General features: G+C 36.7%; 1 protein-coding gene across 1 annotated transcript in view; it reads right to left on the bottom strand.

Moving 5' to 3' along the window:
* The window catches only part of LOC115266332 (gamma-aminobutyric acid type B receptor subunit 1), a 458,609-nt gene that overhangs the window by 95,108 nt on the left and 347,728 nt on the right, over positions 1 to 15,773 (bottom strand). Inside the window, exon 8 of the mRNA XM_062851638.1 lies at positions 11,400 to 11,649. Within this exon, the coding sequence (XP_062707622.1) occupies positions 11,400 to 11,649 (250 nt within the window). The remainder of the gene's footprint in view (positions 1 to 11,399; positions 11,650 to 15,773) is intronic.

Genomic DNA, 15,773 nt, shown 5'->3' with positions numbered 1-15,773 from the left:
CTTGGAGAATTTCTTGGCTTGTCCCTCTAAAATTATCTAAAAGAATTTCAATACAAATCGCTGGAGGAATCCCTCTAGAAATCCTTCAAATTATTCAAAAAGTCTACAAATAATCCTAAAAAACCCTGGGGTGAATCCCTGAAAAACATTACGAACGGAGTACTGTAATTTTTTAACTAATTGCTGATTTTTTTTAAATCCCAAGAGAAATCATTACAAGATTTCTCGGAACAATACCTGCGGGAATCCCTGGAGTAATTTGTGAAAGTATACTTGTAGGAATCCCTGGATGAATTCCTGGAGGAATCCGAAGAGCAATTATGCCAGGAATTTCCGGAAAAAAAATCTGAAGAATCCGCATCAGAAATCCCTGTAGAAATAACTAGATTTTTTTTTAGATGAATCCTTGGAGGAATTTCTGGATGCATTCCTGGAGGAATCCTTAGAGGAATTCTTCAAGAAATCACAGGAGGAGTTCCTAGATGTATTTCTAAAGGATATCCGGGAGAACCTTCTGGAAAAATTCCATGCGGAATCTCTGGAAAAGTTCCTGAACTAATGCCTGGAGCATTGGGGGATTTTTTTTTATTATCGTACAAATTGGTATGAAGTTTCTGAAGGTTAATGAAATAAGGTAGGGATCATATATATTTGAAAAACTAAATTGAAAAAAATCAGGGACGCCTAATCTTCCGGAAAACTCCAGTGAAAATCAAACATTTTCCACAGACACCACCTACTTTGAAAAATCATAGAACGAAGCATCATAGGCACATTTTTTTTGTGAAATCATAAGCAAATTTTCTCAGCAATTCCAAGATGGATTTCTGGAGGAAATCCTGGAAAATTTTTCTGGACAAATTCCTGGCGGAGTCCCTGGAAAAGTTAATGGATTGATTGATTGATTTGTCTTTTTTAAAGAGACTTTCAGCCCTTGGCTCCAAAGTTAATGAATAAATTTCTGAAGGAGGCATCCCTGGAGAAGTTCCTGGAGTAATGCCTGGAGCATTAGAGAAATTTCTGATGAAATTCCAAGATAAATTTCTAGAAGAAATCCCAGAGGGATTTCTGGAGGAATTCTTGGAGGAATCTCACGGAAGAATCCTTAGAGGAATCCCTGCAGGAATTTCTGGTATATTCTTGGAGGAATTCCTGGTGGAATTTCTAGAAGAACCCGTGAAATAACTCCTGGGCGGATTTCTAGAGGAATCCCTGGAGTTGAAATTCATGGATTAATTCCTAGAGGAAACCTGAAAGAATTTCCGGAGGAATCCCTTGGAAAAATTCCTATAGAATTTCCTGAAGAATCTCCTGAAAGAATATCGGAAGCAATCTCTAAAGGATTTCCTGCAGAAATTCCTGGAAGAATGCTGTAGGAATTTTCGAAGAAATTCCTGGAGGGATTCCTGGATCAATTTCTGAAGAAATTCCTGTAGGAATTTCTGAAGAAATACCTACGATAAATCTTGGTGGAATTTCTTGAGGGGCCCCTGGAGACACTGCGGTAGTAATTTCTGAGAAATTCCCAGAGGAATTCCTGAAGGAATTCCTATATGAATTCCTGAAGGACTTTCTGAAGGAATTCCTGGGGTATTTCTGAAGAAACCTCATAAGGAATTCCCGCAAAATTTCTTAGAGAAATTTCTACAAAAAATCTTGAAAGAATCCCTGGAGATATTCTTGGAAAGAACCCTGGAGAAATCCCTGCAACAAATTTCTGGAGGAACCTTAGGAGAGATTCCTGGAGGAACTTCCGGACAAGTTCCAGGTGGAATTTCAGGAGGAATTTCTGGACAAATCTTTATAGGAAATCTTGGTGAAATTCCATGGAACTATTCATGGATGTATTCCAGGAGGAATCCCTTAATCAATTCTTTGAGGAATCCTTCAACAAATTCCTGGAAGAATCTCTAGAGGAATTCTGGAAGGAATCCATGGAGAAATTTCTGAATATATTCATAGAGAAATTCCTAAAGAAATTCCTAGAGAAATTCCTAGAGGAATTCTGAGAGGAATTTCTAATGGAGTTCCAGGAGAAATTTCCAGAGGAATTTCTGGAGAACTTACAGGAGCAATTTCAGAAGGAATTTCTGGAGAACTTACAGGAGCAATTTCAGAAGGAATATCTGGAAGAATTACTGGAGAAATCATCGGAGGAATTTCTGGAGGAATCCATGAAATAATTCCTGGAGGAATGTGTAGAGGAAACCGCGGAGAAGAAATTCCAGGATTAATTCTTGGGGGAAACCCTGGAAGGATTTCTGGAGGAATGCCTGGAACAATTCCTAAAGGAATTGCTGTACGAATTTCCGAAGAAATTCCTGGAGGAATTCCTGGATCCATTCCTGAATAAATTACCGAAAGTATTCCTGAAGAAATACCTGGGGTAATTTTTGGTGAAATTCGTGGTAGAACTCCTGGAGGAGTCCCTGGAGAAATGCCTGGATGAAATCCTGGAAGAATGCCAGGAGGAATACCTGGAATAATTCTTGAATAAATTCCAGAAAGAATTTGTGGGGAAATTTTTAAAAGTATCCCTTGAGGATTTCCTGGAGGATTCCTGAAAAAATATTTGAAGGAATTTCTAGAGATATCTCAAGAGGAAATCATTCAGGAATCCCAGGAAGAACTATTGAAATATTTCTTGGATAAACTCGGAGAGGAATTCTTGGGGTAATTTCTAAATGAATCCCTGGAGGATTTTCTAGATAAATTCTTGGAGAAATTGAGGTAATATTTTATGAAGGAATCCTGGATTAATGCCTGGTGGAATCCCTATAGAAATCTCTGGAGGAATGCCTGCTGGAGTAACCCCTGGATAAATTCCTGGAGACATGCCTGTATCAATTCCTAGAGAAATTCCTTTAAAAATCCATGGAGGAAACCCTGGGGAATTTCCTTGAAAAATCCCTGGAGAAATTCCTGGACTAATGCATGGAGTAATCTCTGGATACATTTCTAAATGAGTTTCTGGTGGAGTTTTCAGAAGAATTCTGGGAGCAATCTAGTGGAGTTTGGAGTTTTTAGAAGAGCTCCCGAAGCAATCTCTAGATGAATTGCTGAAGAAATCCCGGGATGAGTCCATGGAGAAACTCCCAGAAGAAATTTGTAAAGAAACCTCTTGAAAAAATCCTAGAGGAATCCTTAGAGAAATTTCTTGAGAAATTCTTGGAAGAATCCCTGGGACAATTCTTTAAAAAATCCCTGGAGGAATCCCTGAAGCAATTTTTGGAGAAACCTCAGGAGGAATGCCTGGAAAGTTCTGGACAAATTCCTGCAGGAAGTTCTGGATAAATTCCTTGCGGAATCCCAGGAAGAATTCCTGGATTAATCTGTAAGGGAAGTTTTGTGGAAATTCCTTGGAACTATCCCTGGAAGAATTCTTGAATGAATTCCTGGAGAAATCTCGAGAGAAATTCTGGAAGCAGTTAATGGAGGAATTTCTGAAGAAATTCCAAGAAAAATTTCTGAAGAAAATCCAAGAGACATTTCTAGAGGAATTCGCAGAGGAATTTTTGGAGGAATTCCAGGAGGAATTCCTGAAGGAATTGCGGTAGTAATTTCTGAAGGAATTCCTATGGGAGTTCGTGGATCAATTCCTGGAGGACTTTCTGAAGGGATTCTTGGGGTAATACTTAAGAAACCTCTTGAGGAATTCCTGGAGGAATCCTTAGAGGAATTTCTAGAGAATTACTTGGAAGAATCCCTGGGGGAATTCATGCAAAAAAAAAACATGGAGGAATCCCTGAAACAATTTCTGGGCGAACGTCAGGAGGAATTCCTGGACAAATCTCTATAGGAAATCTTGGGGAAAATCCGTGGAACTATTCATGGAAGAACTGCAGGAGGAATCACTAAATGAATATCTTGAGAATCCCTGAATGAATTCCTGGAAGAATCTCTACAGGAATTCTGGAAGGAATCCATGGAGAAATTTCTGAAGGAATTCCTGGAGAAATTTTTAGATTCAGAAAGGAATTTCTGGTGGAGTTCCAGGAGGATTTTCTGGAGGAATTACTGCAGGAATCATCGGTGGAATTCCTGGAGGGATCCATGAAATAAGTCATGGAGGAATGTGCAGAGGAAATCCTAGAGAAGAAATTCCTGGAAGAATTTTAGGAGGAATTCATGGAAGAATTCCTGGATCCAAACTGGAGTAAATTCTTGGAGTAATTCCTGAGGAAATACCTGGACAAATTCTTGATAGAACTCTTGCAGAAGTCTCTGGAGAAATGCCTGAATGAAATTCTAGAGGCATGCCAGGAGGAATACCTGGAATAATTGTTGAAAAAAATCCGGGAGGAATTTCCGAAGGAGTTCCTGGAGGAAACTCAAGATTCATCCCTGATGAAATACAAAGTTCGATTTCTGAGAGAATTCCAGGAGGATTTTCTGAAGAATTCTCAAGGGAAATACTGAAGAAACCGCTGAAATTTTTGAGGAAATCCTAAAATCCTGGATTAATTCCTGCGGGAGTTTCTGAAGGAATACCAATAAGAGTTCTTCTAGAAATGTTTAAAATAATCTCGGAATTCGTTTTTGTAAGAATAACAGAAGAAATTTCCGGTGAATCCCTGGAGGAACTCTTAAAGTAATTTCTGAAGAAACCCGATGAGGAATCCCGGAAGCAAGCCCCATTAGGAACTCTTTATGGAGTCTCAGGAGAGCTTTCTTAGCGAATACCTGGAAGAATTTTTGTAGGAATATTCCTGGATAAAAAAAATGAAGAAATCAATGTCTGCAGTAATTGTTGAAGGAATACTAGGATCCCTAGTGGAGCGGACCTGGTGGGATGGTTAGAACACTTGACTATCACGCCGAGGACCTGGGATCGAATTCCACTCCCGACAAACTCGCGAAATGTGAGTTCTTCCTTCGGAAGGGAAGTAAAGCGTGGGTCCCGAGATGGACTAGCATAGGGCTAAAAATCTCGTTAATACAGATAAAAAAAAACTAGGATCCCTAAAGGTTTTTTTGTACAAATTTTTCAAGCAATTCTTGGAGTATTTTTAAGAATCTCTAAGTACAATTTTCTAAAAGAATTTCTGGAATATATTCCTGCAGAAATACTTCGAATCATTCCAGATGTAATTATTGGAGCAATCTCTAGTGGAATTATGGAAGGCATACATGGAGATATCCCTGTAGAAATCTCTGAATACCTGCAGAAATACTTTTAAGGATCTCTGGAGAAATTCCTGAAGGAAACTTCGAAAAAAGCACTGGAACAATTACTGGAGGAACCTCTAAAGATATCCCAGGACAAATCCCCGAACAAATGTCTAGTGGAATCCCTAGATGAATTCTTGATTGAATTTCTGGAAGAAGCCAAGATGGAATCACTGAATTAAGCTATGGAAAAAAATCTTGGAGGAATTGTTCGTACTCATATAGTTTACAAAACTATGAAAAAATCTGAAACAGTCATTTTGATTACTCAAAACTACAATACTGATTTGCATATTCACATATCGGGCGCCCATCCCGCTTAAAATTCATCTCAGGTCAGGCCCCCCCTGGGCCCCCTCCAGGAAAAAATCCTAGTTACGCCAATGGTAGTTGGGGGATTCCATATCCTTGTTACCTACAAAAAACTACATCGCTGGAATCAAAGATAGCAGAGAAATGACTGGAAGAAGTCGGAAATTCTAATTTGAGCAATGGTATTCTACTAGGGCTGCTCAAACATTTATGAGAAAATTTAAAACTAAAATATCCTAAATCTGACCACCTCAATTTGCTGTTTTAGACTCCCATAAGCTACAGCACAAATTTATTTATTTATTTATTTATTTTTTGAAACATGTAGAGTAAGCTTATACTTTTCAATTTCTACACTCGCAAGAAAATATGAAGGTTTCAATAACTACTTAACTAAATTTGAGCTCAATTGATAAGGTCTTAGGTATCGCTCAACTAGTCTGAAGTTTATATGGTAAAACTGGTACAAATATGTGCAGGAATGGCATAGTTTTAGTTTTCTGCCACTAGATGGCACTGGAAGCGTTCAATAACCCTTACTTTTAGTATTATTATAGGGAATTCTATGCGGAACATCTTTGTTGAAGACCGCTAAGTGATCCGATGCTTGCTAAAAAAAAGTTGTACCCTAGACTTAGTGTATCGAAAAAAACATCCAGTTTTTATTGATGCTATTCGATAATTTGTTAAAATCACCACGTCAAAATTATTTAAATTATAATTTTTTGAAGCATATCTGTATATCATTACGTCTCGTGTATCATTATCGGGCTTTTACACATTACATTTTACTGATTTCGTCTTATTTACACAACAAATAGTAGAACCCGAAATGTTATTGGGCGCGCTAGTGTAAAACATAGGATCTGAAAATATTTTCTCATACCACCACGTTTTTGATTATTAATGGTTTTATATTTTTCACAGTTCACTAGAAATATGGTGCATTTGATGATGTGGGATTTAAATTTTTATTGCAACCCTTTGATGAAATATTCCTGTTTGAAGGTTAGTGCAAAATTACCGCACGCACCCTGTATAAGATAACTTTATTTTATCTGATTAAAACGTGTAGAATGCGATGAATCTCTTCAGTCAAGTCAAGAACGAGACACTGAAGACGCCCCTACAATTGAGGTCGAAATACGTATCTGTCAAAAGATGCCAATTCTTAGTGAAATTAAAAAAAAAGATTGATCAGCGAGCCGAACGAACAGATAGTATTATTTTTTTAATCCTCTAATACCCACATTTTTGATTTTGTTCTAAACATCATTTTTCGTCATCTAACATCGATTTAAACATGTTTTGGAAGATGATTCTTTTTAATTCTCGATTTCATGAATTTCGGTTTTTGATTTTTCTCATTTTTATTTTTGAACATTCCCACACCTTTATATTTTTCCTGGAAGCCTATTTGGGTTACGGATTTTTTAAGACAAAAACATTTTTAAATTTTATGATTATTGTCAAAATATTTTTATTTTTTTTCATGCAAAATTTTATTTTCCGTGTAATTTTAAGAAAAACTAGCTGTACCCGGCAAACTTTGTCTTGCCTACTGCGTTTTTTGACGTTTTAAGTTTCTAGCCAAGACAAAATCCCCGGTCAAAATGTATGGAAGATCGATTTTCAAAAATTCAAAATTTTCCAATGTTTTATGCCTCATAAACCTTCCTTGTATTCGACTCCCTTAAACTATTGAACTAGGATAGAATGATTCGGGAAAAAAATTAAATATGTTAATTGTAGCGATTTAATATAAAATAAACAATGACTTCTAAAAGGTGACTAAAACATCAATGATTTTTTTTAATGTAAATACGCTTTAAAATACACCAAAAACCATTTTGAGATATACAGAACAGTCCTAAATATCAGCCAAAAATATAAAAAAAAATGATTTCACACGAAACAAAAATTACAAAAATGCTAAAGGCGGGATTGGGTAAAGCCTGTATCCGCAATAATCGGAACACCGAAATACAGCTGAAACTCTGCAATAGATACATTAAAATTGCTCAAATTTGGCCAAATAACATTTTCAGATGTGTAAATTTCACCTACAAAATTTCAGTTGAGTCGGTGCAGTACTTTTTGGTGTAGCAATGAAAGAGTAGAATGTGCGCCATTGAATTTTGTACAGCCCCTAGTTTTGCTAGTCAGCGCTGTAACTTTTGAATTTGGCAAAAGAAATAGCTGAAATTTTGAACACAAATCTCTCAATCTACATTTGTTGTATAGGCAAAATTTCAAAAAAATCGATGCGGTATTAAAAATTTTATTGTCGAAACATGTATTGGGACTGAACGTGATTTTAGCCCCTCAGACAGCAATTAGTCAGCAACCTTTATTGTTTCGATTTTACTTTTGAAAGTACTATACCAATAATCAACAAATTTTGCAGGCATAATATACACATAATCAACTACCTCCAATGAAAATTTCATGGAAATTGGCAGAGAAATTCAAAAGTTATGAATAGGCAAATATTTCACATGAAAAACACGATAAATTTTCACTAAGATTCACCCCTATCAACACCAGTGTTTTGCAAACCAATTGATCAAAGTTGATGAAATTTTGCAAGAAAGTGTCTTTATAAGTATCATAACTGCTAACGAGATTTCATAATTATTATCACAGAACTAAGAACTGTAACACAAATGAACTAACTATTATGCGAATGAAAATTGGTCATAATTGTACAAAGTGCTTAAAACCATGTCTGTTTGTTTTTCATCCACAATTAAAAGTAATGTATCGATTTATATAAAATTTGGCACACATAATAAACATGCACCAAAGAGTTCTTAGTCAATTATTTGGCCAATTTTACCGATTCATTACAGAGCTACAGCTGTACTTCTGTGTCCCGATTATTGCAGATACAGGCTTTATTAGAGGGTTAAGCATACCCTAAGACCGCTTGAATTGTTTTTTATTCTTAAGATAGAGCTGTAAATTTGCTTAAATGGAACCTACTTTACTAGGACGCTACTTGAGCGATTACTGTTGACAGCTTGCACTTTTTTCTCTACTCCAATAGGACGCAATTAGTGAAGTACTAGATTTGTAGGAATGAGCTTAATTTTTGCATGGTAAGAAGGTAAATTCTTCATATCTGCAATAAAATGGTACAAAAAGTGTGGGTATTTATGATTCCTTGCCTAATTTGATGCTGTTGTCAAAACTGTGGGGAACATTGTTGTTGTTTTCTATATTTCTTGCAGCTTAAACAATACAGTAACCCAAAGTTTTGCACAAACAGCGTCAAATTAGACAAAGAAGAATGATACCCTGAAAATAATACCCTCCTTTTTGTACCATTTCATTGCAGAAATGGAGAATTTAACTTTTCACCATTATGGGCGAAACTACGGATTTTTGTCAGAGGGGCACTATAAACCAACCTTCTCACCATAAAAAATCCAGCTCATTACTGAAGAACTCGCACTACACCGAACGTACCCCATTGATGCAACTCATAAATGAAACATTGCATATGCTGGAGCTGGGAATTAAATCCATAACCATTCGCTTATGAAAAGCTTAAATATTTCAGATACTGTGTATCAAACAAATGTCCGTTCAGCAATTTTTTTGGCCACAATAATTTCTCATTCAATTGATCATAACTTTTTTATACATCAGTCAAATACGCTTCAAATTTTGTTCAATCATGAACCATATATCAACGCTCCATTGGTAAAATTTTGAGCAAGATGGCATAAGTTTTCTAGAGGTTGTAGAACTTTTAGTAAAACTTATAAGATTTTTGAACACATTTTTAAAACATTATATCTCAATATGTACTCAACGAAACTTTTTCAATTTTTTTGTGATACAGTTTATACCAAAGGATTTTATATGCAGCTTCGTTTGAGGTTTTAAATTCACTAAAAAAAATATGAAAAATCTGTATATGTCCAGAGTGTTTATTTATCATATTTTGATAAATAAAAGTGCCAAGTGTTTTCAATGTTTTTAAACTCTCTTAATGTAATATTTTTATACAGGACCTACTAATCTACATATAAATATTAGGTCCTATGTTTTTTTCATTCAGTCAATGCGCTTTAATTGGTGGAAAACGTTTGGCAGATTATACATATGTGCAAAATATGGTAATTTTTTAAACATCGTCAATGTGCTTATGTAACATTTTTCATATTTTTGTAGTGAATATAAAACCTCTAAAGTAGCTGACACAAATGTCCCAAATGGAGGATAACGTGCCTCTGGAGCCGGCCTTCTGATACCTAAGTAGCTGCATATGAAAGCCTAAGGTATCAGCTGTAACACAAAAAATCAAAAAAGTTTCATCGAGTACATACTGAGATATAATGTTTTAAAAATGTGTTCAAAAATCTTGTAAGTTTTTCTAAAAGTTCTATAACCTTTTGATTGACGTATAAAAAAGTTATGATCATTTGAATGAAAACATTTTTAGACCAAAAAATTGCTGTACGGACAATTGTTTGATACACTGTATGATTGTTTTTGCGGGCGCATCGGCTGAAAATACCAGAAATCGACACCAACATTTCAAAAGGGCGTAACTGCTTTTGGAATCATCACCTTCTTTTAAAGCTGTGGATCATGTGTTATGATTTCTATGTTTTTCACAACAAGTACCAGATGGGAAAAACTCTCCTCTTTCCGACAACCACGGTGGTTTGAGTGTAAGGGAGGCAGTACGACCTACAGCTTTGAAAGAAGGTATTACTTCCAAATGCAGTTACGCCCTTTTGAAATGTTGGTGCCGAAATATGCAATAAAGGTTGGGCAGCCCTGCTTTAGTAAGAATCGTAAACCACGTTTTCCAGTGCTAAACAGGTGATTGTTGTAACTTCTATTTTGTAGTTTGCTTTCCTCACAGCTATCGAATGATTTATTGGCTTGTGCTGCTTATACGTGCTCGAAGTGACATCGTTTCTTCACTACTGATCGTCTCAAACGCAACGAGGATGTCCCACACAGAACACGTGGGTGTAATGTACGCTACATATTAAGTTGCAATCAGCGCCGTATATCATGTTAATGGGTGCTGTAATGTTTTCCCATCATAAATTATCCTTTCTCCTCTCGGAGCGGTCGATCAAATCTAGTTTTATATGATGCAAAGGATGCTGTGCTGATGAAGGACGAATTGTTGGTAGGTATGCTTGGAATGTAGTATGCCAATGTAATGAAGATGATGCTCCATAGTAAATACCAATGATACCAGATTCACTATGGTAGTCTCGTTAGAATCAAATGGTTAAAACAGACTCTAACTTATTAAATTTAAGATTTTTTTAAATGGCAAAATTTTCTGGAAAATTCCACTCATGTGCATGTTGTGAATGCCAGTGTACAAAAGAATATGACTACATATTTACTCCTATGCATTGAACGATTGGAAATTAAATGTCTATAGAAAAATTCATGCACCCTCTTCCGCTGTGCAAGCTATTTCTGGATACATACTGCATATCAGACGAAGATAACGTTTTATGTAAATAATTATTCTGGTTTTAATGCGCTCTGATGAAATTGGCATCAGGCAGACTGTAAAATTGACATAACAGAAAAGCACTTACTGATTATCGTGTGACAAACGATAGTAGTGTACCATCAAGCCTCCATACAACGCAGTATGCCTTCTGCTTGAACAATAAAGTTTGTAATTAGAAATCAACATTGGGTGGCCTTTAGTTATCATCTTTCGTGATGCGTGTTGCTCTGTTATCCCAACCACTCAAACCGTTATTGATATAAGTTGACAACACTTTGCTCAGAAGTATCATCTTCTCTGTTGCGATGTGTCTGAGTGTTGAGGTTTAGAATGTAGATATGTAGATAAATATGGCAACGATATAGAGATATGCACTAATGTATAGTGTTTAGTGGTAGAATCATTGGGCTATACGTACCGAGACACCTAGGAATTGCGTTGAATTCATCGCAGCATAGATAGTGTTTGCGATTTCTTTATCAGTATAGGTGAAATCCTTGAGGTTCTTTCCCACATTCATTTCCTTGAGTTTTTGCATTGTTTTGTTGAATGCTAAGGCCACACTCCACACAGCATCGTAGGCTAGTGGTGCTTCTTGGTATCCTTCCGGGTAGCGGTTATGGTTGATGTCATAACCCTCTACTATTAGCGCAGCGTTCAGACGTTCTCTGCAATAAAAGATACAAACCAGAATTGAAATAGTTGAGTGTTTTTAAGTTATCAATTGAACAGAAGGGAAATACTCTACTGATTAGTTTTTATTATTTATTTATTGTTGAGATTTTTAGTCTCACTCTGGTGTAGTCAGGAAGGTAAAAGGATTCTATGTACGTAACAGTGCGCACAATATTTGAGCAGACACCCCGAAGTTCATTGTGCGGCAACTTTGATCCACTTGCCTCCACATTCATTAGTATCAGAATAAGTATTTATTCAGTTTAACGTTAGCCTATAGTTATAAACTTTTCATTAGATTAAGGAAGCATCCATTGATACAAATTGCTTTAGCTACTCTTTTGGAAAATTTAGTTTACATTTTCTTTAATGTGTTTTTGAATAAAATTATGATTAGCTGTAGCTTTGCAGCTAAAGGCAAACTATGCTAAGTCAGCGTTCCGGATACAAGAACGCTTTTCCGCGCTAATGTCGTGTGTCTTGGTATGACGAAACACCGGGCATGGTCGTACTGTCCTTTCTGCAGATGTTGAAGGATGTAGTTCGGTAGCGCTTTGAAGTAGGCTTGTCGCATGAAGCAGTTCATTCGGTTACGATAGTTCGTCTGAAGGTCATGAACGAGAACTGTGCAACGAACCTAGTAGTAAACCACATTACAGTACGTGAGGTACGGAATGGGTTTCTGCGCGAAGACTCTTGCAATTATGTCGTTCACCTAACTAGTTCATGTCATGTGTTTGTCCATTGGCTCACAACAAAACGCAATTCGACCCCTCGGTTCAACATTGTGTCTGGAGAAAATTATTGCTAGAATCCCTAGAAAATTTTCGATCCAGCCCAGCGTTCAATAGTGGACACTGGAAAGGTTTTCATCTACTGTTGCTATAAGTTGGTCCTAACATGCAGAGCTATAGATAGCGTATATGTAGGTGGTAGATGCATTTCAATTGTACTGGAAAGCTATTTATGTACAAGCTGAAGAATAGGGCATTATGGCAGGAACCCTATGGTGTACCATAAGAGACTGTCGTTCGTTCGATGTTCGATTTACAACTTTAACCGTTTAGCTACGCTGATTCAAAAAAGGAGCTACAAACGAGAATCGAATGAACTGAATAGTTCACCTGAAACCCTTATGCAGTTTTGCACACCGTCCATGGTTGCTTCAATCAGTCTAGTCAGCTTCCCAGGAAAGCCGCTTTCGTACATGATTCTCCATAGCTCAGCGCGATCGATACTATCGTATGCCGCTTTAAAGTCGATGACCTGGTGATGCGTTGGGACCTAGTATTCACGGCATTTCTGGAGGATTTGCGGTACGGTGAAAATCTGGTCCATTGTCGAGCGGCCGTCGATGAAGCCGACTTGATAACTTCCCACGAACTCATTCGTTTTAGGTGACAGACGACGGAAGATGATCTGGGATATCACTTTATAGGCAGTATTCAAAATAGTGATCGCTCTGAAGTTCTCACATTCCAAATGGTCGCCTTTCTTGTGAATGGGGTAGATACGTGGGTAGATAACCCTTTCCTTCCACTCCTCCGGAGCTGCTCGGCTTCCCAGATCCTGACTGTCAACCGGTGCAGACAGGTGGTCAACTTTTTTGGGCCCATCTTGATGAATTCAGCAGCGATACCATCCTTACCAGCTGCTTTGTTGGTTTTGAGCTGATTTCTTAATTTCCCTCAGCGTGGGAGTTGGTTCATTTCCGTCCTCCGCTGCACTGACGTCGTCGTTCCCTCCCTGGTATCGCTTGCCTACGTTCTCCACGCTATTCAGGTACTAATCGAAGTGCTGCTTCCTTTCGATCACCTCACGCGCGTCCGTCAGGAGGCCTTCGTCCTTATCCCTCGGCTTTGACTTTTTGGTCGTACTCGCATTCGAGCTGCGCGTAAAATGCGTCCTTGTCGTTATCAGTGCTTCTTGAGTGTGTGCTGTACACGTTCACGGTGTTCCATTTACCGTTATTATAAAATAAAATATACCATCAAAACCTGAAACGCCATTCTCTTTATTTATCCATCCTACACCTCTGGACAAATTTTTAAAATCATCGTTGGGCGAATTTTTGAGTTACGCCCTTTTAAAGGGCCTAACCTCTAAAAAATCGAGTTTCCTATAGAATAACACCACATTTCATAACAGAATCATGAATTAAAATCATCAGTAACAACAATTATCATGAATAATAATGAAATTTGATAGTTTGCATCCATATAAATATTGGTGGAGTGCATTTTGTATCAAAATTGGTCATTACGTTAATATACGGTAGGTGTTCTTAGGACTTGTAGAAAGCAAACATTGCATCGGTGTAACAAATTCAATTTAAAGTATATTGTACCGTCAAACGGGGTTACTTGCAACAGCGGTGTAACTTGCAACACGATGACATACATTAAATATGAACTATTTTTTCATAATAATGAAAGCTTGTATGCTCTACCATTTCGGATAACAAAATTATGTGTACCTAAGATCGTTTTAGTGAAAAAAATAGTTTTGTTTCTTTGTTTATAGTTCAGCTACACTGTTAAAACGGTTTGCTCATTTTATGCCATAAAAACAAGTATGAAAATCGTGCTTTACCTCTCTACTATGGTAAGTGCGATAAGTCTGATGACCTTGCTTACAGTTAGGGTACCTAATAGTAAGCTTAGCTGAACGATTAAAGTTTGATAAACTTATCGACTAAGTAATGTAAAAAATCATAATCATATTCGACAACCACTATGGGGTAACTTGCAACAGTTGAAATTAATAAAACTTCCTATGATATATTTTCATTGCACGATATTTCGGATAGAAATGATCAAAATGGATCATTTAATAATTACCTGACGTGTTCATTTTCAATTGTCAACTCAATTTTATCATTTGTTTGCACGCAACTTTCAAACATTGTTGAATACTTCCATATTTTAAAACTTCATTTACATTCCACCTTGATGAAAGTTTAATTCAGTTAATGAACGATCTAAAACAATCACCAACATCTATTCTAAACCTAGATGGAGTAAATTATTTTAATAGAATGCTAAAATTGACGGCTTTTAACTTTATTAATAGTTGAATGGGTGTTTAAATCATGTTATTTTAGCTGAAGCAGCCAAACACCACTTCATACTAAAAATAACCTTAAGATGGTTCACTTTACCTTTCCAACAAACTACATTAAGCATTGTTGACATTTTTTAACTAGTGCAGAGTCATAAGATCTATTAATATTTCATATTTGAGGAACGTAAGATCTGTTGTGAAACGATATACTCTCGCTTATGATAACTACAAACCCTTTAATGAAAAATCATATATCAATTGGTTAGTGTACATCTTTTCAAAGCATTTTTCATGCATTACATCAAAAACTTATAAAATTACCAAGAACTAGAATGTTAGTGCAGTTAAATGGTAGCTAACTTAGCTTCATGTCATGTGTAGCAAGTTACCCCACAGATGGGGTAACTTGCAACAAGCATGTATTTCACGCCTCCTGTTTTGGTGGCAACGTATTTTGGTAAATGAAGTTCTGCATAGTATTCTACTCGTGGTAATTAGTGTACACGATGCTTTACAGTATGTTTGAAATGTTTAGATTTCCAATAATATTGCTTCAAAGTCAAAAAGTGTTGCAAGTTACCCCATTTGACGGTATTGTAATTCCATATGTCTATGGATGTTCATATTACCCTCAGTCAAGGCGATAATGTTCGCATGCATTCAGCACCAACATTTCAAAAGGGCGTAACTGATCTTCAACACAATATCTTCTCCCATAGCTGTAGATCGTATATCATCTTTCCCAGAACACCAACAACCACTATCGGAAAGAATTGCATTTTCTTCGTCCAGAAGTGGTTGTACATTGCGTCGGAGAGATAAAGTTTTGGTTTCGGCAAGCTGTTTCGCCTTTTTGAAATGTTAGCACTGATATATTAAAACGTACACTCACTATACATCAAATCTGATTTAAAAGCAATAGTCAAATATGGATTAAATAAAAAGAAATATGTCTGTGTGCCAAACGGCTTAGGTTAGGTAGAAAACAAAAACATTGAAGGGCAAAAACTCAAAAAGTCGAAACAGGCTTCAAATAATCAAACTTAATATGCTG

Source organism: Aedes albopictus, chromosome 2 (assembly GCF_035046485.1).
Source record: "Aedes albopictus strain Foshan chromosome 2, AalbF5, whole genome shotgun sequence".
NCBI classification, from domain to species: domain Eukaryota; kingdom Metazoa; phylum Arthropoda; class Insecta; order Diptera; family Culicidae; genus Aedes; species Aedes albopictus.
The sequence above is the reverse complement of the archived record's forward strand: the minus strand, read 5'-3'. Positions and strand labels throughout refer to the sequence as shown.